The sequence below is a fragment of the Emys orbicularis genome, chromosome 19, assembly GCF_028017835.1.
Source record: "Emys orbicularis isolate rEmyOrb1 chromosome 19, rEmyOrb1.hap1, whole genome shotgun sequence".
Lineage (NCBI taxonomy): Eukaryota > Metazoa > Chordata > Testudines > Emydidae > Emys > Emys orbicularis.
In genome coordinates, this window is record NC_088701.1 from 1,534,449 (window position 1) to 1,561,073 (window position 26,625).

Here is a 26,625-nt window from a genome sequence, read left to right on the forward strand (position 1 = left end):
CTCTATTCATCTACTCTCTGTCTTATCCATCCCTCCATCCCCATGTACATCCCCATCTTCCTATTTATCCACCCTCATTCATAACCCTCTATCCAGCCAACCCTCCATCCTCCTACAAACCCATCATCCATCCCTCCAGCCCCATAGACACCCCCCTCTCTCTCCCCTCTCCCCCACTGCCGACCACTGCAGGAGCGGGGGCAGGAGAGGGTGCCAGGGGCACAGTGGAGGCAGGTGCATGGCAGAGGCAGGGCAGGGGGCAGAGAGGGCCCACCGGGGGCCAGGGTGGGGAGGTGCAGCGGGCAGGGCGGACAGCTCACCTGCGAATTTGATGTGGAATTTGTTCTCGGGTTTGAGGATCTGCACATACAGGGGGCAGTTGGGGGCAAAGTCCTTGACCGCCCAGGCCCTGAGGATGGTCTGATGATCCTGGGGGGCGGGCGAGATGGGGCAGAGCATCACAGCCAGGCCAGGCCCCCCACATTTCCCCCAGGCACCAGGAGGGATCACGCTTCCCCCCACTGCCCTCCCGCAGCCCCCAGCGCCCCGCGGAGGACGGAGAACCGGACAACACGGCCCCTGCCAGCGCATATCAAAAGAAGCCAGTGCAGGAGAGCTGTGCGGCCCAGCACACAGCACAACGGGGCCCTGATCTTGGTCAGGGTTGTGATGTTGCACTCTGTGATTTTATGACAGTATCCTGATGAGTGTGACTATAATGTAACTGGAATATGCTTCATGCAAAAGGTCTCTTGTAAGGTATCATACAAAGCTTATAATCTACTGAGGGTGGTCATCCTATTTGCATAAATGTACCGTTCTTGTATCTGAAACTAGAAATATGAAATATAACTCTGAAGTCCTATTGTGATTATGCGAAGTGTGGGCCATTAATGGTGGTCTGGAATCTTGATGGCTCCCGTTAACCAGGACAATTGACTGTAGATGGCTCTGTTTACTTGCAAGCCTTCCTGTGAGTCAGGCCGGGAAGAATGAAGGCTTGGGGTCTCCCAGGACATGTGACCATGTCACCTGGTACTGGAATCCATCTTAAACCTGGTGCTTTTCCATTTAGAAGGAGGGGTGGGGACCCAGAGACACAAAAGAATCCTGACTTGTGCCAAAGCTATAAAAGGGGGTGGAACAGAACAAAGGGGGCTGCAGTCATGAGAAATCCCCTAGTTACCACCTGAGCTGGAACTAACAAGGTCTGTACCAGGGGAAAGGTTTGGGCCCTGACTAGGAAGGCGTCTAGTCTGTGAAAGAAGCTTATTGGAACATCTCTGAGAGTGAGATTTCATCTGTATTCAGTTTCCTACTGTATTAGGCTTAGACTTGCGTGTTTTGTTTTATTTTGCTTGGTGACTTACTTTGTTCTGTCTGTTATTACTTGAAACCACTTAAATCCTACTTTTTATACTTAATAAAATCACTTTTTGCTTATTAATTAACCCAGAGTAAGTGATTAATACCTGAGGGAGCAAACAGCTGTGCATCTCTCTCTATCAGTGTTATAGAGGGCGAACAGTTCATGAGTTTACCCTGTATAAGCTTTATACCGAGTACAACGGATTTATTTGGGGTTTGGATCCCATTGGGAGCTGGGTGTCTGGGTGCTGGAGACAGGAGCACTTTCTAAGCTGTTTTCAGTTAAGTCTGCAGCTTGTGGGGGACGTGGTTCAGACCCGGGTCTGTGTTTGCAGCAGGCTGGCGTGTCTGGCTCAACACGGCAGGGTACTGAAGTCCCAAGCTGCCAGGGAAAACGGGCTCAGAGGTAGAGTCAGCACATCAGGTGGCAGTCCCAAGGGGGTCTCTGTGACTGAACCTGTCACGGGGTATCTGGGTGCTACCCTGTAATAAATACCCTCCCCCCCGGTACCATCTTTAACCCTGTGCTGGGGCCGGCTGGGTTGCCCGCAGGGTGGGATATCAGTGCGTGGCACCTACCGCAGCAATCCGGTCTCCCTCGAAGCGGTTGCTGAGGATAAAGCAGGCCTCTGCGTCATCCATCCTTCGGCGGGGGGAGAAGAGACGGGGGTTAGCAGGAAACCAGACCCCAGCGGGGCAGCTTGGACCAGCTGGGGGGAGCAAAGTGGCTGGAGATAGGATGGGACTGGACCCCTTGTCCCCCCTCACAGACAGGTCCAGCCCCCTGCCCTGGCACCCCTCCCCTCACAGACAGTGTGGGGCAGGGCCCCCCATGTGGGTCTGCCAGCTGGCTGGGGGGCAGCCAAGGTGTTCCGACCCTATTGGCCAGTTCCATCGATTTCTTCTGTCCATTGGCTGAGGGGGATGGGAGGAAGGGCCCCCCAGGCCTGGGGCAGCCCCGCTCGGCTGGCACTCACTTGGCCCGCATGAGGTCCTGGTCCTTGAGGGCCGAGCCCTGCAGGAAGATGACACGCTGGGACCAGAGCGGGATCTGCAGCACCCGCCTCACCGCCACGTCCATCTCCGTGGGGCACAGGATCACCACATAGTAGTCCTGCCGGGGAGACGCGGGGCATGGTCAGGGCACGGCCAGCCCTCTACGCCTCCCCAGGCCAGCCCCCCAGGCCAGCCCCATATCCCAGCACAGCCAGCCCCCTGGGCCAGCCCCCCCCATGCCAGTCCCCCAGGCCAGCCACCCCCTTTCCATCCCCCACCCTCCCCCCACCCTTCCATGGGGTTCTGAGGGTTCAGGAAGCACAGAGCTCCAGCCTCGGGCGATGCCAGCCCTTCGCCTGCCCGCTGAGACGCTCTGCGCCCTGCACCGCAATGGGCAGCCCCCTGCATCCAGGGCGGGGGCAATGCGCATTGCTAGCCCAGACCCCCCCCCCACGGCCGCAGAGCGGTGCCAAGACACCAGCCCATTGGGGCCCCCTGGAGCAGCCCCCCCCCCAGTGCTGTTCCCCTGCACCTCCCCAGCTGGAATCAGGGCTCAGCGCCCCCTCGTGCCCACGGTGCCCAGCTCTGCCTGCTGCGGTACAGGGTGGGGGTCCAGAGCTTCGCTCTACAGGGGTCAATGCCCCCTGCCCCACACCCGCCCCGGGCTGGGTCTGTGCTCCCAACCTCCAGCCCTGCAGTGGAGGAGCACCCCCCTAGCAGGCAGCAATAGTAACCTCTTATCCGGTAGGGCACCGGCCCCTCTGCCGGGGGTACCCGGGGTCTGCCCCCTTACCTGGCCATAATGCAGCACAGAGCCAACAGCGCTCCATCCAGGGCATGATGCTAAAATTATTGGAGATATCCTATCTCCTAGAACTGGAAGGGACCTTGAAAGGTCATAGAGTCCAGCCCCCTGCCTTCACTAGCAGGACCAAGTACTGATTTTGCCCCAGATCCCTATGTGGCCCCCTCAAGGATTGAACTCACAACCCTGGGTTTAGCAGGCCAATGCTCAAACCACTGAGCTATCCCTCCCCCCAAGGGATGCTGCCATCCTGGGTTCTAGTCCTGGCTCCACCCTCTCCGTGCCTCGGTTTCCCCTTTGTCTACTTACAGTGGTTACCCTCAATTTATCCTGAGAACCCAGGATTGGGCCCTGAGAGCTTTCAAAGCATGTTTTTCCCGGAGTGGGGAGGGGGGCATTGAGTCAGCTGCCCCATCTATGTCCCCCCACAGCCCAGCTGCTGGTTCGATTCCTGGGCAAGGGAGATAAAATGGGTCGCTCTGTTCCCTGCACCCTCCTCCCACCTGGGCTGTGCCAGGCATGAAGGCCATGCAAGACACGGTGCAGCAGTCTGTGGGGGTGTCTCATTTGCATATATAAATATGCAAATCACCCCTTCTGCTAGTTGAGGGCGTTGCTCCTGATTTGACAAGGAGGGAATGTGCTGGCAGGCGGTGGGGGGTCGGGAAGGGGCAGACCATGGTGTGCAGCGAGTGTGGGAGCGAACGGTGCATTAACCCCCCAAAACCTGAACTGGACCCCCAGACTTTCCTGTCCAAATCTTACCCCAAGCCCCATGCTGACCCCTCAAAACCCGGCCCTGCCCCCACCTCCACATTGACCCCCCCAACCATGTTCTGCCCCCAAACCCCACACTGACCCCCCAAACCCTGTCCTGACCCCCCAACCCCCACACTGACCCCCCAAACCCCACACTGACCCCCAAGCCCCACGCTGATCCCCCCAACCCTATCCTGCCCCCCAAGTCCCATGCTGACCCCCGAACCCTGTCCTGCCCCCCAAGCTCCACACTGATCCCCCCGAACCCTGTCCTGCCCCCCAAACCCCACGCTGACCCCCCGAACCCTGGCCGGAGACAATGCCTGTGCAGAGCTGGGAGCAGCTGGCTCTGTGGGTGTTTGGGGTGAGCTCCTTCGCCCCCGGCCCCCCCTCACCTGCAGGCGGGGGTGGGCGTAGAACTCGTTGAGGAAGTCCATGAGCAGGTCGATCTTGAGGGAGCTCACGCACAGCACCACGTGCTTCTCCGTCTGAGCCCGGTACCGGCTGTAGTTGCCCCCCGACTTCTGGCGCTCCATCCACAGGAAGACCAGCTGCTCGAACTGCGGGAGAGGGCGGGGAGCCGGCCTTAGGGGGCCCCAGCGCAGCGCTAGGGGGCGCAGTGCCACCCAGAATGGGGCGGGGGCTCAGCAGGGGGCGCCTGGCTGCGGGGAACGGGGGGGGGGCTTGGCGGGGGGCGCTGGGCCACGGGGAGCTGGGTGGGGGCATGGCGGGGGGCGCCGGGCTGTGGCGGGCTCGGCGGGGGGCACGGGGCTGCGGGGAGAGGGGCGGGGGCTCGTCGGGGGGCACTGGGGAGCGGGGCAGGGGGCTCGTCGGGGGGCGCCGGGCTGCGGGGAGCGGGGGAGTTCAGCGGGGGGCGCTGGGCTGCAGGGAGCAGGGCGGGGGCTCGTCGGGGAGCACTGGGCCGTGGGGAGCGGGGGGGGCTCGGCGGGGGGTGCCGGGCTGCAGAAAGCGGGGCGGGGGCTTGGCGGGGGGCGCTGGGCCGCTGGGAGCGGGGGGGGCTTGGCGGGGGGCGCTGGGCTGCGGGAAGGGGGGGCTCGGCAGGGGGCACCGGGCTACGGGGAGCGGGGCAGGGGCTAGGCGGGGGGCGCTGGGCTGCGGGGAGCAGGGCGGGACCTCGGCGGGGGGGTGCCGGGCTGCGGGGAGCGGAGCGGGGGCTCGGTGGTGGGCGCTGGGCTGCGGGGAGGGGTCGGGGGCTCGGCGGGGGGCGCCGGGCTGCGGGGAGCGGGGCGGGGGCTTGGCGGGGGGCGCTGGGCCGCTGGGAGCGGGGGGGCTTGGCGGGGGCCGCTGGGCCGCGGGGAGGGGTCGGGGGCTCGGTGGGGGGGGCTCGGCGGGGGGCGCCGGGCTGCGGGGAGGGGGGGGGCTCGGCGGGGGGCGCCGGGCTGCGGGGAGGGGTCAGGGGCTCGGCGGGGGGCGCCGGGCTGCGGGGAGCGGGGCGGGGGCTAGGCGGGGGACGCTGGGCTGCGGGGAGCGGGGGGGCTCGGCGGGGGGCGCTGGGCCGTGGGGAGGGGTCGGGGGCTCAGTGGGGGGCGCCGGGCTGCGGGGAGGGGTTGGGGGCTCGGCGGGGGGCGCCGGGCTGCGGGGAGCGGGGCGGGGGCTTGGCGGGGGGCGCTGGGCCGCTGGGAGCGGGGGGGCTTGGCGGGGGGCGCTGGGCCGCGGGGAGGGGTCGGGGGCTCGGTGGGGGGGGCTCGGCGGGGGGCGCCGGGCTGCGGGGAGAGGGGGGGGCTCGGCGGGGGGCGCCGGGCTGCGGGGAGAGGGGGGGGCTCGGCGGGGGGCGCCGGGCTGCGGGGAGGGGTCGGGGGCTCAGTGGGGGGCGCCGGGCTGCGGGGAGCGGGGCTCAGCAGGTGGTATGCAGCTAGGAGCAATGTGGGGGTACCTCAGCACCGGGCGAGGGATCTCTGTATAAACAGCCCCCACACCCCACCCCAGAGGTGGCTGCATCTCGGTGCCGGGCGAGGGGTCCTCATGCATGGTGGACGGGCTGGAAGCAGGCCCCGTGGCATGAATTTGTTCGGGCCCCCCCCGCCCCCCCATTCTGCTCTGGGCCCGGTCGTGCCAGCGCCAGGCAGTGAGGTGCCTGCGCTCCGAAGGCCTCCGCTGGCGCCAGCTCACAAGCCGCTGTCCTGACAACCAGGGGGAGGGCTGGGCCCGTGGGCGCTGCCAGCTGGGTTAGCTCCCTCGGGCTGGGATCCCACTCCTTCCTGGTGGGGAGCACCTGCCGGAGAGTCCCCAGGCCTGGCAGCGAGGGGCTGGGGCGGTGCCTCCGGGGCTGGGAGCGAGCATGGGGGGTAATGGGGAGGCAGAGGAGCTGGCGGGCCACTTCTCGGGTTGGGGGGCTGTTCCCTGGGGGTGGGGGCTGTTCCCTGGGGCGGGGGGGGGGGTGTTCCCGCCCTCCTGCTAGAGGCGCAATCCCCCAACTCCATCTTTATCCCACCCAGACCTTCAGCACCAGGAAAAGCCAACAGCCTGTCTGGGGGGCCCTGTCTCCTGCCTTGCACTTGGGCCTCCCCAGGTCCCTAGCCTGTGGGGAGGGGCAGGGGGCTCTGCGGCTCTCCCCAGGCTCCGGGGCTCCCCAAAAACCGGCTGTTCCCGGCCCTGGAGGCTCTAATCCACCACCCCCAGAGCCGACAGACGGCAGGAGCCAGCACTTCGTGTCCTCGCCCGCCCCCGTCACCATGTGGGGCCTGCTGCTGCCAAGCCACCAGGCAGGGCTTCCCACATGCCAGATCTGAGTGGCAAGTACCCGGCACCCTCCAGACCTGGCCAGGATGGTGGACACACCACACACATACAGCCACACGCAGCGCACACGCAGCCACACGCAGTGCACATACAGCCACATGCAATGCACACGCAGCCAATGGAGCAAAGGCCACTGATGCCAGCTGGGGATCTGGCTCGGTGGATCCAGGAATTTGCCTCCTGTCTCTGGGCCCAAATGCAATGGTGCTGGGAGCGGTTCCCCTGCGGGGTTGATCTGGGGTGACCCCGCTGGAGCGGCGTGCTGTCTACACCAGGGCAAGGGAGTTCAGTGAGCCTCATATGCAGTGGGGCCTAGGCAGCAGCGCCCCGTGGACTGGCCCTGGCTGGGCTGCTGGGCTGGAGCTGCGAAAAGGCAGCGGAGAGGCAGGACGCCCCCTCCTGGCCTGCAGAGAGAGCTCAGCTCCTCCCTGGCTCCAGCTTTCCCCCTCTGGACTCCCCCCCCCCCAGCACGGACCTGCCCCACGGTCACCCCAAGTGGCTGGACCCTGCTCCTGGGGAATCCAGCCCCCCCCCCCCCCAGCCAGAGTGATTGTTTCTTCCCGAGATGCCTGGTACGACCCCCTGCCCAGTGCAGGCCGTGGGCCGGCCCGGAGCTCAGAGCAGCCAGGGACAGAGAACCCACCGCACCCCCGGGTTCATTCCCCTCCCTGGCAAACATCGGCGCCGTGTGGCCAGCTGGACCTCGGCCAGCTTCACCTTCCAGCCGCTGGAGCTGGTTCGAGCTTGGCTGCTGGACTGAGGAGCCCGTCAGCAAACGGCTGCTCCCCAGGGAGGCCAGGTCCTCCCGGGTTACGCTAACAGGACCAAGCCCCGGAGTGCACCTGGCTCACTTGGAGTCAGTGACCCGCCCCCCAGGTCCCACCGCCCCCCCGGTCTGGGCAGCCACCCCCAGCTCACCTGGATGGGCAGGACAATGAGCGCCACGCAGATCATGATGACGACCAGCAGCTGGGAGGGCCAGATCTTGGGGGTGACATCCCCGAAGCCCACGGTGGAGAAGGTGACGATGCAGAAGTAGAGCGAGTCGAAGAGGGTCAGGTTGTTGCCCGCGCGCTCGAGGTGCTGGATCCCGCAGATGCTGGGGGGGCGGGGGAAGGGCCAGCCACCGGTCAGCGTCACAGCCAGGATCATTGGGATGGTTGTGACAAAGTGGGGGATTTTCTGGGGTTTTTTTTCATGTTTTTCCAATGGTTTGCATGCAGAGGGGGTGGGACTCAGTTTCCCTGGGTGTTACTGGTTTAACGAGGTGAGGGGAGAGGGAGTTTGTTGTTACAGAGGACCGGAGAGGGAACTTGGGACCCCAGCCGATGGCCTGGAGAATGGACACCCCAGCGACCGGTGACCTGAGACCCAGCTCAGGAGTTGCAGCCGGTTCTGGCTAGTGGGAGGACAATGGGCTGCAGAGTGAGGACCCAGTGACCTAACCAGCCAGAGGACAGAAGCGAGGAGAGGAGGCCCTGGTTTACGACCCAGTTTCCCTGAAGAGAAGACAATGGACAGAGGCGGGGCTTGGGGCCGGGGGTATCAGATGCCCAGCTGGGAAGCAGGGGGGCTCGGGGCTGGAGAGGGGGAGCAGAGAGACTGGGTGCTGTGCTGAGGGAGGCCAGGCCTGAGGCCGGAGAGTTTCCTGTGCTGGGTTCAATGCTCAATAAACCCTCCTGTGTTACGCTGGCTGAGAGTCACTCTGGTCTAGAGAACAGGGCGGGGGGGGGGCATTATTCCTTTCGGGGGGTGGAGGCCCTGGGGGGTCCAGAGCGAGGGGACTCCCTGAGGGGGCCCACGGCGAGAGAGAGACGTGCTAAGGCTCCGAGAGGTGCGGCTCCAGGAGGTGGAGGGGCCTGACCCCGAGAGAGAGTGGACCCCCGAGAAGGGCTGTCTCACTGAAAGGGGCACCCCCCACGGACCGCACGGGGCCAGGAGTGGGCACAATCTGTGCATCTGTGACAACGGTAAATACCCTGGCGACGCGCTGCCTGGTGAGTGACGTGCCTCGCCCCAGAGCTGGCTGCAGCAATGCAGCATGGGGGGGGGGGGGCAACCCCACGCTGACCCCTGCAGGCGGGCGGGGGTACAGCATGCCACGCGCTCCGCCTGGCCGGCTCTGGGGGTTCAAGGCTCCGGGCCCAAGTGGCAGGCGGCCAAGGCCCAGCCAGGCTGCTGTCCATGGTGCTGCCACTCCGCTGCCCCCGGCAGCACAGCTCCAGCCCCAGGGAGGCGCCGCTGAGCCCAGCCCCTCTGCTCCTTCGAAGGCCAGGGCCCGGGGCCAGTCTGAGCCTTGTCCCTGCAGCTGGGGAGGGGCAGGAGCCTGGCACCGGGCCCCACTCACCAGGTGAACATCAGGCAGACCAGGGTGCAGACCAGAATCAGGACCTGGTTGAACATGGCGGAGTGCGTCCGCTGGATGGCGCGGTGGAGATCATTCTGCTGGGACGAGAGGCGGGGGGGGGGGGGGGCGTTGAGGGGCCGGGTGCTGCCGTCCCCTCCCCCACCGGGCAGGCAACACGGACGGCCCTGCACAGCTGGGACACACGACACACACACCGAGCCCGGCACATCTGGGACATTCAGCAGAAACCCCAGACCCAGCTGGGACTGTGGGTGCTGCTCGTTGGCACGGTGTGTGCCCCATCCCCACCCCCTGCCAGACGGGGCCAGGGAGCCATTTGCTGCTGCTGAGAAGGGCCAGCAGAGGCGAGAGAGGGGGGAGGCAGAGCCGTGGCCCCCACCCCTGGGCGAGCCCCCCCTTCCCCAGCCTTGAGACTCACAATCATGTTCTCCAGGGCGTGCTTGGCCAGCCAGCAGTTCAGGAACACCGGGATGAAGAGATTGCGCAGCGGGGGCCAGAACACCTGAGCATGGGGGGGGGGAGATTAGCAGTGGGGGGGGGCACAGAGCCCCACAGAGCCCCGCCCCCGGCACAGGACAGACCTCCCAGCAGCAGGAATCTGCCCTGCACTGTGATTTGCTGGATGTGGGAGGCTGAGGCCCAGTCAGGGCGGGGGTGGGGATGGTGTCTTGTACGGATCCCACTTCTGCCACCATGGGCCCCTGGCCTAGGACAGGAACATGACAAGGGCCAGTCAGCTTAAGGGTGTGGGGGTGATGGATCTGGGGGGGAGGGTTATTGAGGGAAGCAGTGAGATCAGGGAGGGATTTAGTTGGGGCTGGGCTGGGGCGGTTGGTGGGGGAAGTGGGATGGAGAGGTTAGCGGGAGTGATGGGATCTAGTGGGGCAGGGGATGGGGGGCTGGTGGTGGAAGGGGGTTAGTGGGGCAGGGGATGTAGTGGGGGAAGGGGGGATGGGGAGGCGGTCCCTGGCTCCGACTCACGGTGATGAGGAAAGGTGCTGTGTTCATCATCTCCAGCATGAAGGGAACCCGCAGAACCTGCTCCCACAAGTTCCCCTGGCGACGGGAGAGAGGAAATCAGAGCCCAAGGCCTCCCGCCAGGAATAAACAATAACGGATCCCCCTGCCCCCCAGCCCCTGCCCCCTCGTCCCCAGTCCCAGCCCCGGCCCCGGCCCCCCAGCCCTGGCCCCCCCTTCCCCAGTTCACTCAGGATTGAGGGGCATCAGCTGACCTGGCAAGGGAGCCCAGGGCTGGGCTGGCAGGGGCTGCGGGTCGGGAGCGAGGGGCACCGGCCGAGCTGGGGGGCAGCCCAGGGCTGGGCTAATGCGGGGCTGGGGGTCCGGACTGAGGGGAACCAGCCGAGCTGGGGGTGTGTGGGGGGAGCAGTTTCCATTGGTCCTGTCCACGCGGCTCTATCCGTCTTTCACCAAACTACCGCAGCCTGTTGTAAAGCCGGGGGGGAGGGGGAGGCTCTGCGGGTGCTTGTCTCCCCCCTGGTCCCACAGCTTTAATGATTCTGCTCAAGGGGGGGGTCATTAAAAGAAACGAAGGGGAAAGATCTGGGAACCCCCAGCCACTTGGGTGCCAGACGGCTGATTGGGGAGAACTGGCCTTGTCAATATCAAGAGTTGGGGGGGGGCATTAAATCCATCTACCCTGCCCCCCCCGGCTACAGCCTCTCTCCCCTCCAGTCCCAGACCCGCTCCCCCCATCATCGGGGAATGGGATGATCCCAGGACAGGGGGGTCCCTCCCTGCCCCCTCTCTGCCCATCCCCCCAAAATTGCTCATCACTCCAGGGGCATCCGCTAGCTGCCTCAGGAGGGGGCCGGGTTGCCATGTATTGGGGGATTGGGGACGGGGCTGGAACCCCGAGGGCCAGATCCTGAGCTGGGGTAAACCAGGGTGGTTCCATCGATTTACACCCGTGCCGAGTCTGGCCCCCTCCCCTGGCTCGCTCAGAGGGACCCCCCCACTGTAGCAGGAGATAGCAGCGGAAAGGCAGAGATCCCGGGAGGAGGGCATGGGGGGGCAGAGGGGGAACCCGCTTTCTCCTGCACAGAGCAGCCCCCCCCCCCAGTTGTACCTTGTAGCCAAGATACACCAGCAGCATCGTCTCCAGGAAACTGATCAAAGCCACCAGCACCTGGGGGTGGGGAACAGAGGGAGGGGTCAGTAGGGGAATGACGCTGCCAGCCCCACATGGAGCCCGGAGCTTTCCCCACCAGTGCACGGCCTTGGGCGTCCCAGGGGACTGGGAGAGGACCCCAGCTCCTGCCGAGCAGCCGGCGGCCCAGCAGCCCGGGGATGACGGCGAAGATTTGGCCAGGGGTATTTTAGTAAAAGTCAGGGACAGGTCGCGGGCTCAGTGAATTTTTCTTTATTGCCCGCGACCTGTCCCTGACTTTTACTAAAAATACCCATGGCCAAATCTTCGGCAGCACCTGTGGGGGCTCAGAGCTCCAGGGTCCCCCTACCACCCAGGGCGGTGGGGAGCTGCGGGGATCCCCCTGATGCACATGGCGGCTGGGAGTTTGGGGGCCCCGCTGCCTCAGGCAAGACCCTGCGGCTCCCAGCCTCTGGTGCTGAAGTCACGGAGGTCTTTGGAAGTCACGGATTCCATCCGCAGCCGGAATGATCCCCGGGGCCCTTGGCCAGAGGGTAGATATTTAAAGTGAGTCATTCTCCACCCTGACCCCAACCCCGACCCCAACCCCAGGCTGGCTGGGGCTTCCGAGTCCTGGGCCTTCCTGGCTTCTGCTCTTCGCTGCCTGGGATCAGCTCTGTTCCCTTGCCCCTTGTGTGTGCAGCATTGCCCAGCCGCTGTTAAACATTGCCGGGTGACCACGCCCCACCCCAGAGGTGGCTGCATGTCAGCGCCCAGAGAAGCAACCTCTGGGATCCTTTGGGAGGAAAGAGGCTGGTGAAACTGCCGACACGCCACCTCCCTCGATAACCCGTGTGACCAGCTCAGTCCCCTCCCAGTGGGGGGGTCCCTCCATGTGTCCATCACACCCCCAAGGCAACCCCCCCAATACTAGGACACAGACTCCTAGGCCCCCACAAGTCACTAACCCCCATGCGCTCCAGTCCCCCCCTGCTCCCCCTGCAGGACCCCCCCACACTCACCTGCAGCCCCCAGAGGGGCAGAGGCCTATTCACCCAGATAATCGGGGTCCTGGAAGAGAAAAGCCACATTGAGGGCAGGCTCCAGTGCTCCCCAGCCCTGGCCCCGCCGGCTCGGCGCCTCCGGACACTTACCAGTCAAATTTATTCAGGTGGTGAGCGGAGTGGTTCTGCCTGGGGCAGCCCCAGCTGGAAAAGCAGAAGGAGACAGGAGACAGACAGACTTCTGAGCCCCTGGCCATCGTCTCCATTCACCGGGCCGGCCCTGGTTTCTGCCCCCACATCCCCACCCTGGGGTGCCCGCTGTGATCTCCGTGCCAAGGGTGCTCAGACAGCCTCTCCTGCCCGGCACATGCAGCTGGCACGTCCCTGGGCAGGGTGGGGTGATTGGAGCCCCGGGCCGAGCCAGCAAACCCAGCGGTGCCCGCGGCAGAGAGCATTCTGGGTAACGTGGGGGCTGCCCATGGGGCGCCCATGCCCACCCCGCCCTTTCTGTGCGGCTCCCAGCACGGCGCTGCCGGTCACCGTAGGGCTGTGTCTCCTGGCCGCCCGCAGCTGGGGGGCTCTGAGCTAGTCACGGCCGGGGCAGGGGGGGCCTCACTCACCAGCCCCCTCGGCCCTCCTGGGGGTCGTCCAGCAGCACCCGGATGATGTACAGGAGGCAGCTGAGCAGCTTGAGGGAGAAGTTAAACAGACGCACCCGCAAACCTGAAACACACACGGCGGGTGAGACGGGCAGTGCCCCGTGCGCCGCGCTGGGGCGAGCACAGACTGCGAGGGCAAAGCCCCCACCCCACTGCCTACAAGGGAACCCAGGACTCCTGACGCCCAGGCCTCCCTGCTCTAACCGCTAGACTCTACTGCCCCTCCCAGAGTTGGGGAGAAACCCAGGAGTCGTGGGACACAGGATTCCTGCCTCAAGCCCACATCTGATGGTCGAGCTAGAGCTAGCGGGGCCCCAAGACAGACAGAGTAACGCCCACGAGGCGAGGGAGATGGGGCTGGAGGGGAGAAACGGGAGGTTCCCGGGCGCTCCGAGCTGTGATTCGGTCCCATCCCCTGTGGCCCAGGCAGACCCAGTTCGGGGCCCCGGCAGCTGCAGACCCACAGAACCATCCATCGCCGCGGGCTGTGGTGCCTGGGCCGTGGGGAGGCCGCGCCCTGCTCTAGCCGTCCCAGACTCTGCGCCGGCCCCCCCCCCAGGACTGGGGGCGGCCGGAGCGACTCACTGGAGCGCTGGTTCTTGATGAAGAAGAGTTTCAGCCGCTCCTTGAAGGTGTTTTCGTTGACGTAAAACTCCACTTGGACCCTGCGAGAGAGACGGGGTCAGTGGGGGATGAGCTGAGGCTGCAGGGACCTGCGTGCTTGGAACGGGGCTCCGGGCATATCCAGGCAGCCTCTGCCAGGCCTGGGTCAGCACCAGAGACAGCTCCCCAGGGTGCCACCTTCCCGGACACAGTCCAGGGGCTTTTAACCCCACAGGGCCCCAGGGAGGCAGGGCAGGATCAGTGACTTGCCCACAGTCACCCCAGGGAGTCGGTGGCAGAGCTGGGTGGCCACCCCAGATCTCTGAGTCCTGGCCCAACGCCTGCATCCCACGCCCAGCCTCTCCCCCCTAGGTCCTATCGGGCTGGGGTCCCCCTTTGCCTTGTGTCTGGGGCTGGCAGAGCCCGGCTGCTCCAGGCCCTCACTCTAGCGCATCACTTACTGCTGGGCGCTAATTGGCTGGCAGGACCCTAAGCTGGACTCGCTTCGCTTGGCCTACACCGATCGGCATCTCGTTAGCTGTGATCACTGAGCCGGAGAGGGAGCCCGGGGTGGTACCAGGCCTGGGAGGGTGCGGGGAGGGACGCTGGCATCAGTGATGTGCCAGGATGCAGGGAGCAGCCAGACATTTGGATTCCAAAGCCCCTTGTGGTTGTGCCACCGTCTGCCCCCAGAAGAGCAGTGGCGATCGGACCCTACCCCCCGGCTCCGCTCCAGGCCCATTGGCAGAATTGCTGGTTCACCCCCAGCTGTGTGTCCAGCCACAAGCCTGGCTGAGCGGCTCCCAGCTCCCCCCACTGGCATGTTCTCGCTCCTGATGAGCCACCAGCTCCGGCAACCTCGGCCCTAGGCAGGAGCAGACGCTATCGCATGCGGGCTCCCCGTGTGGCTTCACGTTCAACTGGAACATCCTCAGGGCAAGGACCGTCCCCCATGCCAGAGCTGGGAAGAGAACCCAGGCGTCCTGACCTGCTGCACCAGCCATGGCACGCGGCCGCCTCCCCACCGCCAGTGAGCGGCTGTGTGAGGCCTGCTGCAGGGATACTCAGCTGCTGGTTTCTCCCCACCCCTCCCCATAGCACCTGCCTCGTTTGCATTCGTCAGGGATCCTGCATCCATCACCCCGATCATCGGACAATGCGCCGGGAGGAGGGAGGCAGCCGCAGTAATTTCAGGCGCCTCCGCCTGCTTGAAACCCAGGACTTGGCTTTGCCCATGTCATTCGCCCCGGGAACCAGTGGGCATGGGGGGCAGGGCTGGGTTACGGCCCTGCACTGGGACCTGGGCCCAGCGCCTGGCATCAGCGGGTGAGAGCAGCCTCGTGACGTTCATCCACCAAACGTACAGAATTACGTTTCTAGCCCTTGTGGTTTGCAAAGGAAAACTTTAAAGAACATCAGAACGGCCAGCCTGGGTCAGACCAAAGACCCATCTAGCCCAGTGTCCTGTCTCCTGACAGTGGCCAGTGCCAGGTGCCCCAGAGGGAATGAACAGAACAGGGAATCATCAGGTGATACATCCCCTGTCGCCCATTCCCAGCTTCTGGCAAACAGAGACTAGGGACACCAGCCCTGCCCGTCCAGGCTAATAGCCATTGATGGACCTATCCTCCATGAACTTATCTAGTTCTTTTTTGAACCCTGTGATAGTCTTGGCCTTCACAACATCCTCTGGCAAGGAGTTCCATGGGTTGACTGTGCGTTGTGTGAAGAAATACTTCCTTGTGTTTATTTTAAACCTGCTGCCTATTAATTCCATTGGGTGACCCCTAGTTCTTGTGTTATGAGACGGAGTAAATAACACTTCCTTAGTCACTGTCTCCACACCAGCCATGACTTTATAGGCTTCTAGCATATCCCCCCTTAGTCGTCACTTTTCCAAGCTGAAAAGTCCCAGTCTTATTAATCTCTCCTCATACGGCAGCCGTTCCATCCCCCAAATCATTTCTGTTGCCCTTTTCTGAACCTCTTCCAAATCCAATATATGTTTTTTAAGATGGAGCAACCGCGTCTGCACGCAGTAGTCAAGGATGAATACTGGATTTATACCATGGATTTATATAGAGGCAAAATGATATTTTCTGTCTTATTTTCTATCCCTTTCTTAATGAGTCCCAACATCCTGTTCGCTTTTTTTTTTTACTGCCGCTGCACATGGAGTGGATGTTTTCAGAGAACTCTCCACAGTGACTCCAAGATCTCTTTCTTGAGTGGTAACCGCTAATTTAGACCCCATCATTTCATAGGTAGAGTTGGGATGATGGTTTCCAATGTGCATTACTTTGCATTTATCAACATTGAATTTCATCTGCCATTTGGTTGCCCAGAGGATGTGTGGGCATGTATCTGCCTGGGTCTGCAGGGAACCTGAGCCCATCGCTGCGAGATGGGGAGCTGCCCTGAGTGTGACTGTCGCAGTGATGCCGGGGCAGGGACAGGAGGGACATGTCCCTGACCCCCCCACACACACCGTTCGGGACTCACCTAGGAAGGAAGGTGCCGTGCCAGAGCCACAGCCCTGTGGGAGTTAATCCAGGGGCCGGCTCTCCCCTGCCCCCCAGACAATCCAGCCGACCGTACAGAGCCTTGGCACCAGGCGCTAAAAGCCAGGGCAGGGCCAGACCAGAGTCAGGGCGGGGCCAGACCACCCCTCTCACAGTAGCCACGGCTGGAGTGACACCCACGCCGGGAGGACAGGCGGCCTCTGGGATGGAGGAAGAAAACTCTGCAGCTTGGGGTGCCAGTTGCCGGGGCCATCAGAGACCCCGGGGCACCGGTCCCCAGGGCGATCGCAGACCCCGGGGCACCAGTCCCCAGGGCGATCGCAGACCCCGGGTCACTGGTTCCCAGGGCGATCGCAGACCCCGGGACACCGGTTCCCAGGGCGATCGCAGACCCCGGGTCACTGGTTCCCAGGGCGATCGCAGACCCCGGGGCACCGGTCCCCAGGGCGATCGTAGACCCCGGGGCACCGGTTCCCAGGGTGATCGCAGACCCCGGGGCACCGGTTCCCAGGGTGATCGCAGACCCCGGGGCACCGGGCCCCAGGGTGATCGCAGACCCCGGGGCACCGGTTCCCAGGGCGATCGCAGACCCCGGGGCACCGGTCCCCAGGGCGATCGCAGACCCCGGGGCACCGGTCCCCAGGGCGATCGCAGACCCCGGGGCACCGGTTCCCAGGGCGATCGCAGACCCCGGGGCACCGGTCCCCAGGGCGATCGCAGACCCCGGGGCACCGGTCCCCAGGGCGATCGCAGACCCCGGGGCACCGGTCCCCAGGGCGATCGCAGACCCCGGGGCACCGGTCCCCAGGGCGATCGCAGACCCCGGGTCACTGGTTCCCAGGGCGATCGCAGACCCCGGGGCACCGGTCCCCAGGGCGATCGCAGACCCCGGGTCACCGGTCCCCAGGGCGATCGCAGACCCCGGGGCACCGGTCCCCAGGGCGATCGCAGACCCCGGGGCACCGGGCCCCAGGGCGATCGCAGACCCCGGGGCACCGGTCCCCAGGGCGATCGCAGACCCCGGGGCACCGGTCCCCAGGGCGATCGTAGACCCCGGGTCACCGGTCCCCAGGGCGATCGCAGACCCCGGGGCACCGGTTCCCAGGGCGATCGCAGACCCCGGGGCATCGGTCCCCAGGGCGATCGTAGACCCCGGGGCACCGGTTCCCAGGGCGATCGCACACCCCGGGACACCGGTCCCCAGGGCGATCGCAGACCCCGGGGCACCGGTCCCCAGGGCGATCGTAGACCCCGGGGCACCGGTTCCCAGGGTGATCGCAGACCCCGGGGCACCGGGCCCCAGGGCGATCGCAGACCCCGGGGCACCGGTCCCCAGGGCGATCGCAGACCCCGGGGCACCGGTCCCCAGGGCGATCGCAGATCCCGGGGCACCGGTCCCCAGGGCGATCGTAGACCCCGGGTCACCGGTTCCCAGGGCGATCGCAGACCCCGGGGCACCGGTCCCCAGGGCGATCGCAGACCCCGGGGCACCGGTTCCCAGGGCGATCGCAGACCCCGGGGCACCGGTCCCCAGGGCGATCGTAGACCCCGGGGCACCGGTTCCCAGGGTGATCGCAGACCCCGGGACACCGGTCCCCAGGGCGATCGCAGACCCCGGGGCACCGGTCCCCAGGGCGATCGTAGACCCCGGGGCACCGGTTCCCAGGGTGATCGCAGATCCCGGGGCACCGGTCCCCAGGGCGATCGCAGACCCCGGGGCACCGGTCCCCAGGGCGATCGTAGACCCCGGGGCACCGGTCCCCAGGGTGATCGCAGACCCCGGGGCACCGGGCCCCAGGGCGATCGCAGATCCCGGGGCACCGGGCCCCAGGGCAATTGCAGACCCCGGGGCACCGGTTCCCCGGGACTATTTCACCAAGAAGCCACTGAGCTGGTGGGAGTAGTCATCAAGCTGGTCTCCTACTGGGGAGAGGCCCTGGGGCCTATTCCCTGCTCCCCCGAGCCAGCCAGTCCCCCACCCTGGAGCCGGAGCTGGAGTTCCCAAGAGGGGAAAGGCCCTGTGCCCCCCCAAGCCAGCCAGCCAGCCCCCTGCTCTGGGGTCAGATTGGAGCTGACATTCCTAGAGGGGAAAGACCCCGTGCCCCATTCCCTGCCCTATCCCATCTTTGGGCGGCTCAGAAGGGGTCCACGGTTGACGTGAGAGTGTGGGGCAGCCTGGTGCGGCTCCGTTCCACAATTCCCCCCCACACACACACACACACGGGGCGATATCGAATCCCAGTGCGGGGCCAGGGGACGGTGAGGCAGCCCCGCGGATCCGGCGCGAGGAGAAATAACAAAACCTCGTTGGAGCTGAGTCTGGGAAGCAGCTGGTGCCAGGCGCTGCCGCCGCCCAGACGCGTGGGGGCTGCTCTCAGCTCCCCCACCCATCCTGGGGGGGTTCAATCATTAGAGCAACAGGGCTTTGTCCTCAGCAGACCCCTTGGGAGCAAAGGGGCCATTGCTGGGGATACCCGCCCCCACCCCAGCTTGCATGGTGCTATTTAGGACATGGGTAACAGGTGCCGGCTGATGGGGGCTGCATTAGGCCTGTAGGGTTTCTTTGTGGGGGGGTCCCGGTCACCCCTTCTTTTTGTCCCAGTGGGGCTGGGCAGGGTGTCTGCAGTGGCAGGGGTGAGGTCTGTCAGGCAGCCACGCCGGGCGCAGCGGAGGTAGGATCGACACAGGCAACTGCCCCCAGGCAATGGGAGGCTGGACGGGGAATCTGCCCGCCCGGCGTGCCCAGGGCGGGCGGGGAAATGATCTGAGTGGCCAGGCAATGGGGGGATGGCACGGGGGGGGGGGGGGGGAGCTGTGCCTGTGACGCACATTGCACAAGCCCTAGTGATACCAGTGGGGTTCTGCCCCTTTGGCCCTGCTGAGGATCCCCCCAGGAGTGCGCTGGGATGTGGGGGGGGAGCGTCCCAGGCCGGCCCCACAGCTGGCCTGCATGGGGTACTAACGAGACCCTGCCCCCTTGGCTTCATTCTCCCCTCGCTGCTCCCCTGGGTGCATGCCATGCCCTTCCCCCCGGGCACTGGGAGGGGAACGCCCACCCTAGGGCTCTGGCTGCAGAGGGGTCAGCCGGACCAGAGCCAGGTGGGAGCTACGTCTGCAGCTCGCTGGCGAACGGCTCCCCCGGGCTGCGGGGTGGGAGCCTTTCGGGGGGTGATGGCAGCTCCCGCCTGTGCCCGGCCGCTGCAGGCCTGGGGTGGTGGATTCCAGCCAGGCCCCCCCTGGGCTTAGGGGACCCCCAAGCGCTGACGCTGTTCCCCTCTTAGCTTGTTGGAAGACCTTCAAAATAGGGCTAGGGCTGGGGCATCCCTGCCCCCCCCCCCAACCGCTTTTTAACAACCCACAGGGAAATGTTCTCGGAAGGTCAGAGGTCACTCGCCCAGCCGGGAGCCGAACCAGCTGATCCTGCTAGACCCTGGCCGCCCCCTGCACCAAATGTCAGGGGGTGCTGGACGAGAGAGGTGCACAGCATCAGGGTCTGGGGGGAGGGGGAGCAGCACCCCAGCTCTGGGGGCTCTCTCAGCACAGAGCACCAGCCCCCGGGCTCTTATGTTGCGGGATAACCCACAGGCACTTTCTCATTGGCTGATGCTCATGTCACACCCGTACTCTGATTGGCGGTCAGGGAGAATACCACACCCATCTTCTGATGAGAGCGACCAGATGTTCCGATTTTATAGGGACAGTCCCGTTTTTGGGTCTTTTTCTTATATTGGCTCCTATTACCCCCCACCCCCGTCCCAATTTTTCACACTTGGTGTCTGGGTCACCCCACTTCTGATTGGCTGTCAACAGTGCCACACCCCTGCTCTGATTGGCTGTCAGAGAGCCTGCCACACCCACATTCTGGTTGGTTTTTGGCAGGGCTACGCCCAGGCACGGATTGGCTGACAGAGATGTCCGGTGTGGTGCCCTCTAAAAGCTGCAACTCTCACGTGGCCCAGCCTTCCCCTGTCCAACACCCAGCGCAGCCGTGCACCTGTGACACGCCCCCACCGCCACCCCCAGGACAGGGAGAGGCTGGCTGGGAGCGTTTCACGCCCACCTTGCACCAGTGCCAGTGGCTGCACGAGGACCTGTGGTGCATGAGTGCCACAGCTGGGGAGAGCTGGGCAATCCAGGGGGCTGTGGGCTGGTTGCCAGCAAGGCATGGCCAGAGCAGGGACCCACCTGCGGGACACGGATCTCCCAGGCAGGCACTGTGCTCTGCAGGGAGACGAGGTTTGCTCGAGGCTGCGGCCTCTCTCCACCCCCCAGCGCTGGCTACCTAGGCAGAAAGGGGACTCGCAGCCCGGCCAGACGCAGCGTCTCTCCCGGGGACGATGGGGTGCAGCCGCTCGGCTCCCACACAACGGAGGCGTCAAGAAAGCCACTCGACAAGCGAGGCGGATGGTGCAAAGAGGGACAAGCTGAGCCTTCCCCAAGGGGCTGAGCGGGGAAGCTACTGCCCTTTGAAGGCGGCAGGCACGAGGCCCTTTCAACGAGAGCTAACAGATCAGCACTGGGAGTCTCTGGGAGCGGGGCCGGAGCTGGGCTCGGGGGGCTGGGGCTGAGCAGACAGGCTGGGACCCCCCCGGGGGACTCGCTCCGCTGACAAACAAGCGGACGTGGGAGGGAAATTGACACGGGTTCCAGCTTCCACCTCCCGTCAGGTGAGAGCAATTTGCTGACACATCTAGGCAAGGGGCAGGAGGCTGCGTACCCCCGGCGTAGAGAGCTGGGCTGCAGGTCAGGACAGAGGGGCACCAGCAGAGCTAGAGAAACTCTCTCCTGTTTCTTGCCCACGCTCCCGTCTGTCTCTGACACTCCAGCTCTGTGCAGCTGACGGAACCTTTTCCTTTTCTTGTCCCCCCGCCCCCAGTAACAGGGAAGAATCCAAAGCCCCTTTCCCTGCAGGCTGGGAGGGGGAGGAGAGGAAGGGCCTGGTTGGCAGGCTAAGGCCGAATTTAGGCTGCAGTTGCTGGGCCAGAGCCTTCCTGGGCAGCCGAGACTGGCAATGAAAGGAACCAATAACGAGCCAAGAGCAGCTCCCAGATTTTCCCTCTGCTCCGGCCGAGGCTGAGAACCGCTGGGGCCAGGCAGAGGTCCACGGGGAGCATGGTTTGTGATTGTAGGGTGCGCGGAGCCGGGCGCTGGTTGGTTATTGTAGGGTGCGCGGAGCTGAGCGCTGGTTTGTTATTGTAGGGTGCGCGGAGCTGGTTGGTTATTGTAGGGTGCATGGAGCTGGGCTCTGGTTTATTGTAGGGTGCGCGGAGCTGGTTTGTTATTGTAGGGTGCGCGGAGCCAGGCGCTGGTTGGTTATTGTAGGGTGCGCGGAGCTGGTTGGTTATTGTAGGGTGCGCGGAGCCGGGCGCTGGTTGGTTATTGTAGGGTGCGCGGAGCTGGTTGGTTATTGTAGGGTGCATGGAGCTGGGCTCTGGTTTATTGTAGGGTGCGCGGACCCCTATAATGTTTCGTTAGCATAGGATCGATTATGAACACGGCAGCTGCATTCACCCGTATGTTAATAGAGGGTCACGCAGGGGCTCCATGTGCTGGTTTGTTATTGTAGGGTCTCTAGGTGCTTTGGGGGCTGAGCCACCCAGCATAGCAGGACCCAGGGGGCAAGGGGCCGGCTCAGCCCCTCTTGGGGTGCCCTGTATCAATTGCAGGAGACGCACGAGGAACGAAGCTGCTCATTCCCACCTTCCGCTGCTCCCAGCATGCCGCTGGGCACAGCCCCCGCACCCTGCCTCCCTTTGCTACTCCAGAGCCCCGCCCGGCCCCCGGGGCACTCAGCCGCCGGCAGATCCCTGCCCCCCCCAAAACGCCCTGCGGCTGCTGCCGGAGCAAGGCCTCCTGCCCTGCAGGGCTCCGCCAGGTGCGAAATGTCGAACCGGCTGAGACGCGCCGGCCCCGGGAGCAGATGCAGTGGGAGATTCCAAGGCCGGAAGGGACGTTGTGATCAGCTCGTCTGACCTGCTGCATGGCCCCCGCAGATCATTCCTAGAGCAGACCCTGGCTAAATGCTCCCACCCCCACGTCACAGCTAATTATAACGCCGGGGGCCAATTTCCCCCCCTTCACCCCCTTACTTCCAATCTCCCCACTTGTCGCGGGGAAGGATAAATGGGCCGGTGTTTTATTTCCGGCTCCCATTACAGGGCTCTGGTTCTTACTCGGAGAAAGGGAGGAGACGGCCAGACCAGAGGAATAAAATATTCAGCTTTCAAGCCCCGGATCTTGTGATTATCGTTAATCGGATGAGGGTCGTGCACACTGAGAACACGGGCCCCGTTGCACCGGGCACCACTGGGGGAGATCGGCTGCACACACATGGCGAGAGACAGCCCCTACCCTGAAAAACTCCCAGTCTACTATCCACAGGAGGGATTATTGTCCCTCTTTTACAGATGGGGAAACTGAGGCCTGCAGAGATGCATGGATGTGCCCAAGCTCCCGCAGGGAGAGCCAAGGGATGGAAAGGCAGTGCCCCCCCCCCGCTCTCTTCCAGCCCGCTGATGCCTCGGCCAGTGGAGGCCCAGGAAGGGCCATAAGCCACTGGCGGGAACCCATTTGCCTGGAGCCATCAAGACTTCAGCTCCCTGGGGAGCTGGAGGCCAGCGGCGAATCCCGAGAGGCCCTACGCCAGCCCGGGCCAAGCTTGGTCCGCTCCTTCTGCCCAGGGCCCCAGCCAGCTCCAGATGGGCACCCGACCCCCTCCATGCCCACAACGAGGTGCAGCCACACAGCCCTCACCGTGGGAGAGGATGGGGAGCTACCAGCATTGTGCAGAGGGGGAAACTGAGTCACAGAGCAGGGAAAGGTCACAGATCCAGGCTTAGAACCCAGGAGTCCCCACTCCAGCCCCCCCCCCCCGCTAGGGTTCCAGCCCAGCTGAGCGATGCCTCATTGGCAAAAGGCCAGGATCCCGCTGCTGCAGCTGCCCTGTTCTCTACTCTTGGTGCTGCGGCCCTGGGAAACTACAATGCCCAGCATGCACCGCTCTGTCGCTAGCCAAGCATAAACAGTGGGGGGGAGCAATGCATGCTGGGAGCTGTAGTCTCAGCAGGCTGCACCTTGGTGTTAGAAATTGGGACCTGGGTGGGGAGCGCGTTGGTCCAGGCCTTGCCCCCTGGGGAGCGGGTTGGGGTGGGGAGAGGCAGGCCAGGGGATGCCGAGCTGGGGTGAAGCCGGGGATGTGGGGGGGACACAAAGACAGGGAGGGGGAACGGGCCTTGCGACCAGCAACCACCACATTGAGACACCAGCGTGGGTGCGGGTCTATCAATCTCCCTTCCTCAGCGAGTCAAGCGAGTGTTAATCACTCCGGTTGCTCCTAAGCCAGGCAGGGATGGCTCAGCAGTCGGGGGGGGGGAGGGACACAGGCTGCGCTGGGGGGGCTGCCCGTCCGTCAGGGAACAGACACCGAGATGGCACCTTCTGCTGAGACGCTCTGTATGCAACATTCAGGGGGAGGCAAAATCCCATGGGGGGCGTGGGCTTGCGAGGCGGGCACGGCCCTGGCATGCAGGACTCCTGGGTTCTATGCCCAGCTCTGCCACCCAGTGAGCAGGGCGAGTCACTTGCCTGCTCCGTGCCTCGGTTTCCCCTCCAAATCTTTGTCTGTCTTGGGCCTCAGTTCTCCCTTTGTAAGCGGGTGAGAATGATCCTTGAGGAGCTCTCTGGGGGAGGGACGGGCTCTCACGCGGTCTCTGCAGCGCGCGGGACGACGGGGGCGCCCCCGGAGCTGGGTTGTGGTCTGTGCACACCATAGTGGGATACACCTAGTTAACCACAACAGATCTCCTCCACCCAGCCTCTGCCCGCTGGGCCAGATCCAGGCTGGCACTTAAAGCCCCAGAAGGTTCCCCTCGCTGGCACCAGCCGACAGCCCCGGGTACCCGCTCAGGCTGCAGGGAGCTGGCTCCAGGAGGCCTCCGCCCAAGGGGGAGGAGCTGGGGCAACAGGGGGAAATGAGCTGAGGTTGAAGAGGGTATCCCAGCCCGGCTCCTGCTCCTTCCCGTCTCTGCCCCGTATCCACCCCCCACCCACACATCTCCCTGCATGAACCAGGGCACACCGAAGCTACCCCCATATCCCCCGCTCCAATGAGCAGGCAGCAGCCGGTGACTGTCGCAGGAAGCAGGCTAGGAACAGGAGGGGTGTGGGTGGATGGGGGGGGGGGAAATGGGCTCCAGGGAAGCTCTGAAAACACCCCCCCTTCACCAATCTGGGCTCACAGCTTCATTAACCCCTTGGGAGCTGCTAGATCCCAGCAGCCCCAGGCCACCGAGACTCGGGTCACTGGAAGAACAGACCCAGACCAGCCCCACACTGGGCTCCCCCCACCCAAGCTCTGCTAGTGCCCCTCACTCCTGACCTGCAGAGCCCTGCCGCTAACCCAGCCCTGGGCTCCCCCAGCCCTGGGCTCCCCCAGCCCCCCAGCTTCGCTGGTGCCCCTCAAGCCCGACATGGAGCCCCCTCTATCCCAGCCCTGCCCCCCAGCTCTGCGGTGCCCCTCACTCCTGACCTGAGCGCCCCCCCCCCCCCATCTGCCTCTCACCATCCAGTCCCAGAGCAGCAGGGACTGGCTGGCCCAGGGGGGTGGGGAATGGGATTCCGGCTCCAATCTGACCCCAGGGGCGGGATCTCCAGGGGGACGGGCCGGCTCAGCAGAGAGGCTGGGGACTGCATGAGCCATGGAGACGGAGTGTCCCATTGGGGGATCCCTCAGGGCAGGGCAGGGGCACATTGCCATTGCCTGAACCCCTGCCCCCACGTGTTGCAGCGGGGGCGGGGGACATTGCAGCACCGGGCCGTGCGCTGTGCATGCCAGTCAGAGCCAGGGAGACCCCCGGGGACACCAGACAGAGCCCCACGCACAGTGCCCCACGCAGTGCCATGGAACCCCCCCCGCCCCCCGCCATGCCACGGGGAAACCGCCCAGCTCCACACAGCGCGCGGCCTGCCCCCATGCTCAGCCAGGGGGGCTCCTGCTGCGCCCAGCCGCGCCGGGGGGGGGGGCAGGCCCCCGGAGACCCCCCATGGAGAGCCCAGGCAGCAGCCGTCAGAGCCACAAAGGACCCCGGGGCGCCAGGCGACACCCCAGGGCGCTACGGAGAGCCACCGAAAGCCAGCCGGTGTCCCCTGTCGCCGCCCCGAACCACCCAACATGGTCTGGGAAACAGCCCTGGCTTCCCGGGGGTCCTCAGGGACGGCGCCAGCCGTTCTGACCCGGAGCCGGGGAGAGAACCCAGGAGTCCTGGCTCCCAGCGCCTCCTGCTCTGACCACTCGACCCCACTCCCCTCCCAGAGCTGGGGAGAACCCAGGAGTCCTGGTACCAAACACCAGACCACGCTGCCGCTCCCTTCCCTCTCCACGCCCCGAGGCAGCGCCTCCCCATTTGCCCCCATCCCTCACGCGGGGGCCCAGACGTGGCAGGACACAGACAGCAGCAGGGACTTTGGGGAGGCTCTGGGGTGGTGGCACTGATCAGGGAGGGGGACTGAGCCCCCTGCAAGTCCAAAGCTGAAGCCTGCCCCCCCCCGCCCCGCCTCAAAGGGGGGATGGGGCGGAGGGGAAGACGCACGCGCCCGGCTCCCAGGGCAAAGTGCTTCGGGCAGGCGGGCGCAGACCCACCGCCCACCGCCCAGGCCGAGAGCTGCAGCGGGCAGCCCAGGGACCACGACCGGGGGCCACGCCCCAGAGAGCCCGACACCCCCAGCGCCGCCCGGGCACAGCTCGCCCCAGAGCTGGGCTGGCAAAGCTGGAGCGGGGACCAGCATCTCCGGCGCTCCGGGGCCGCGCCAGCCCCCCCAGGGCGCCAGTGCCCCCCATGCCCAGGCCCCAGCGCCGGGCTCCCCTCACCTCTCGTCGGCCTGCCAGTCCCCCAGCAGCAGGTCCCGGAAGCGGTAGCGAGGGGGCAGGGGCAGCACCTCCTTCTCCAGCTCCACCATGTTGGCTCTCGACGCCGCCGTCGCTCAGCTGCGCCCCGGCGGCTTGCGGGTGCTGGGAGCCGCTAGCCAGGGCGGCCCGCTACGGCCGGAGCCCACGGGCATGGCGGGGCGGCGCGGGCATCCGGGAGCAGCTCTCTGCCCCCCGCTGCCAGGGCTGTGGAAGGAAGCGAGCGGCTGGTGCCATCAGCCTCGCCTTGCCAGGGACTGGTGCCCGGCGCTTGCAGCAGCCCGGGAGGGGCCCCCGCCTTGGCTCCCCCGCTAGCCCATGGCCCGGCCCCCGGGGGGCTGGCAGGCCGGGGGGCGAGCGGCCCCTGCCAGGCGGGCTCGGGGCTCCGGAGGCGGCGGAGCGAGGGGAGGCAGCCGCTGAGCGCGCCTCGGTCTCCGGCAGGGATGTGGGGGGCGGTTTCCAGCAGGAGGGGCCGCCCCGATCCGCCCCTCGCCTGGGGGCTGCTGTCCTGTCCCCTCCCTGGGCCACCTGCGGCCGCGGCGCTTCCTTGACCCCTAGGGCTCCGGGAGGGGGGGACAAGATGCCCCCGGCTCCCCCCGCCAGCTGGCTCCCAGCCCCTCTGCTCTGATCCACCAGCCCGCACTCCCCTCCTAGAGCCGGGAGAGAACCCAGGCGTCCTGGCTCCCAGCCCCCCCTGCTCTGACCCCCCAGCCCCCACTCCCCTCCCAGAACTAGAGAGAACCCAGGGATCCTGGCTCCCAAGTGCCCTGCTC

At 65.3% G+C, this 26,625-nt stretch overlaps 1 protein-coding gene across 1 annotated transcript in view; it reads right to left on the minus strand.

Moving 5' to 3' along the window:
* Positions 1–25,905, minus strand: part of LOC135891528 (potassium channel subfamily T member 2-like) — a 49,690-nt gene extending 23,785 nt beyond the window's left edge. Inside the window, exons 1-14 of the mRNA XM_065419078.1 lie at positions 25,817–25,905; positions 13,412–13,491; positions 12,788–12,890; positions 12,318–12,371; positions 12,186–12,234; positions 11,143–11,202; positions 10,038–10,112; positions 9,475–9,558; positions 9,036–9,133; positions 7,607–7,787; positions 4,324–4,488; positions 2,346–2,482; positions 1,948–2,011; positions 321–429 (exon numbers count right to left, since the gene is read on the minus strand). Of these exons, the coding sequence (XP_065275150.1) occupies positions 321–429; positions 1,948–2,011; positions 2,346–2,482; positions 4,324–4,488; positions 7,607–7,787; positions 9,036–9,133; positions 9,475–9,558; positions 10,038–10,112; positions 11,143–11,202; positions 12,186–12,234; positions 12,318–12,371; positions 12,788–12,890; positions 13,412–13,491; positions 25,817–25,905 (1,348 nt within the window). The remainder of the gene's footprint in view (positions 1–320; positions 430–1,947; positions 2,012–2,345; positions 2,483–4,323; positions 4,489–7,606; positions 7,788–9,035; positions 9,134–9,474; positions 9,559–10,037; positions 10,113–11,142; positions 11,203–12,185; positions 12,235–12,317; positions 12,372–12,787; positions 12,891–13,411; positions 13,492–25,816) is intronic.
* Positions 25,906–26,625: the final 720 nt, after the last annotated feature.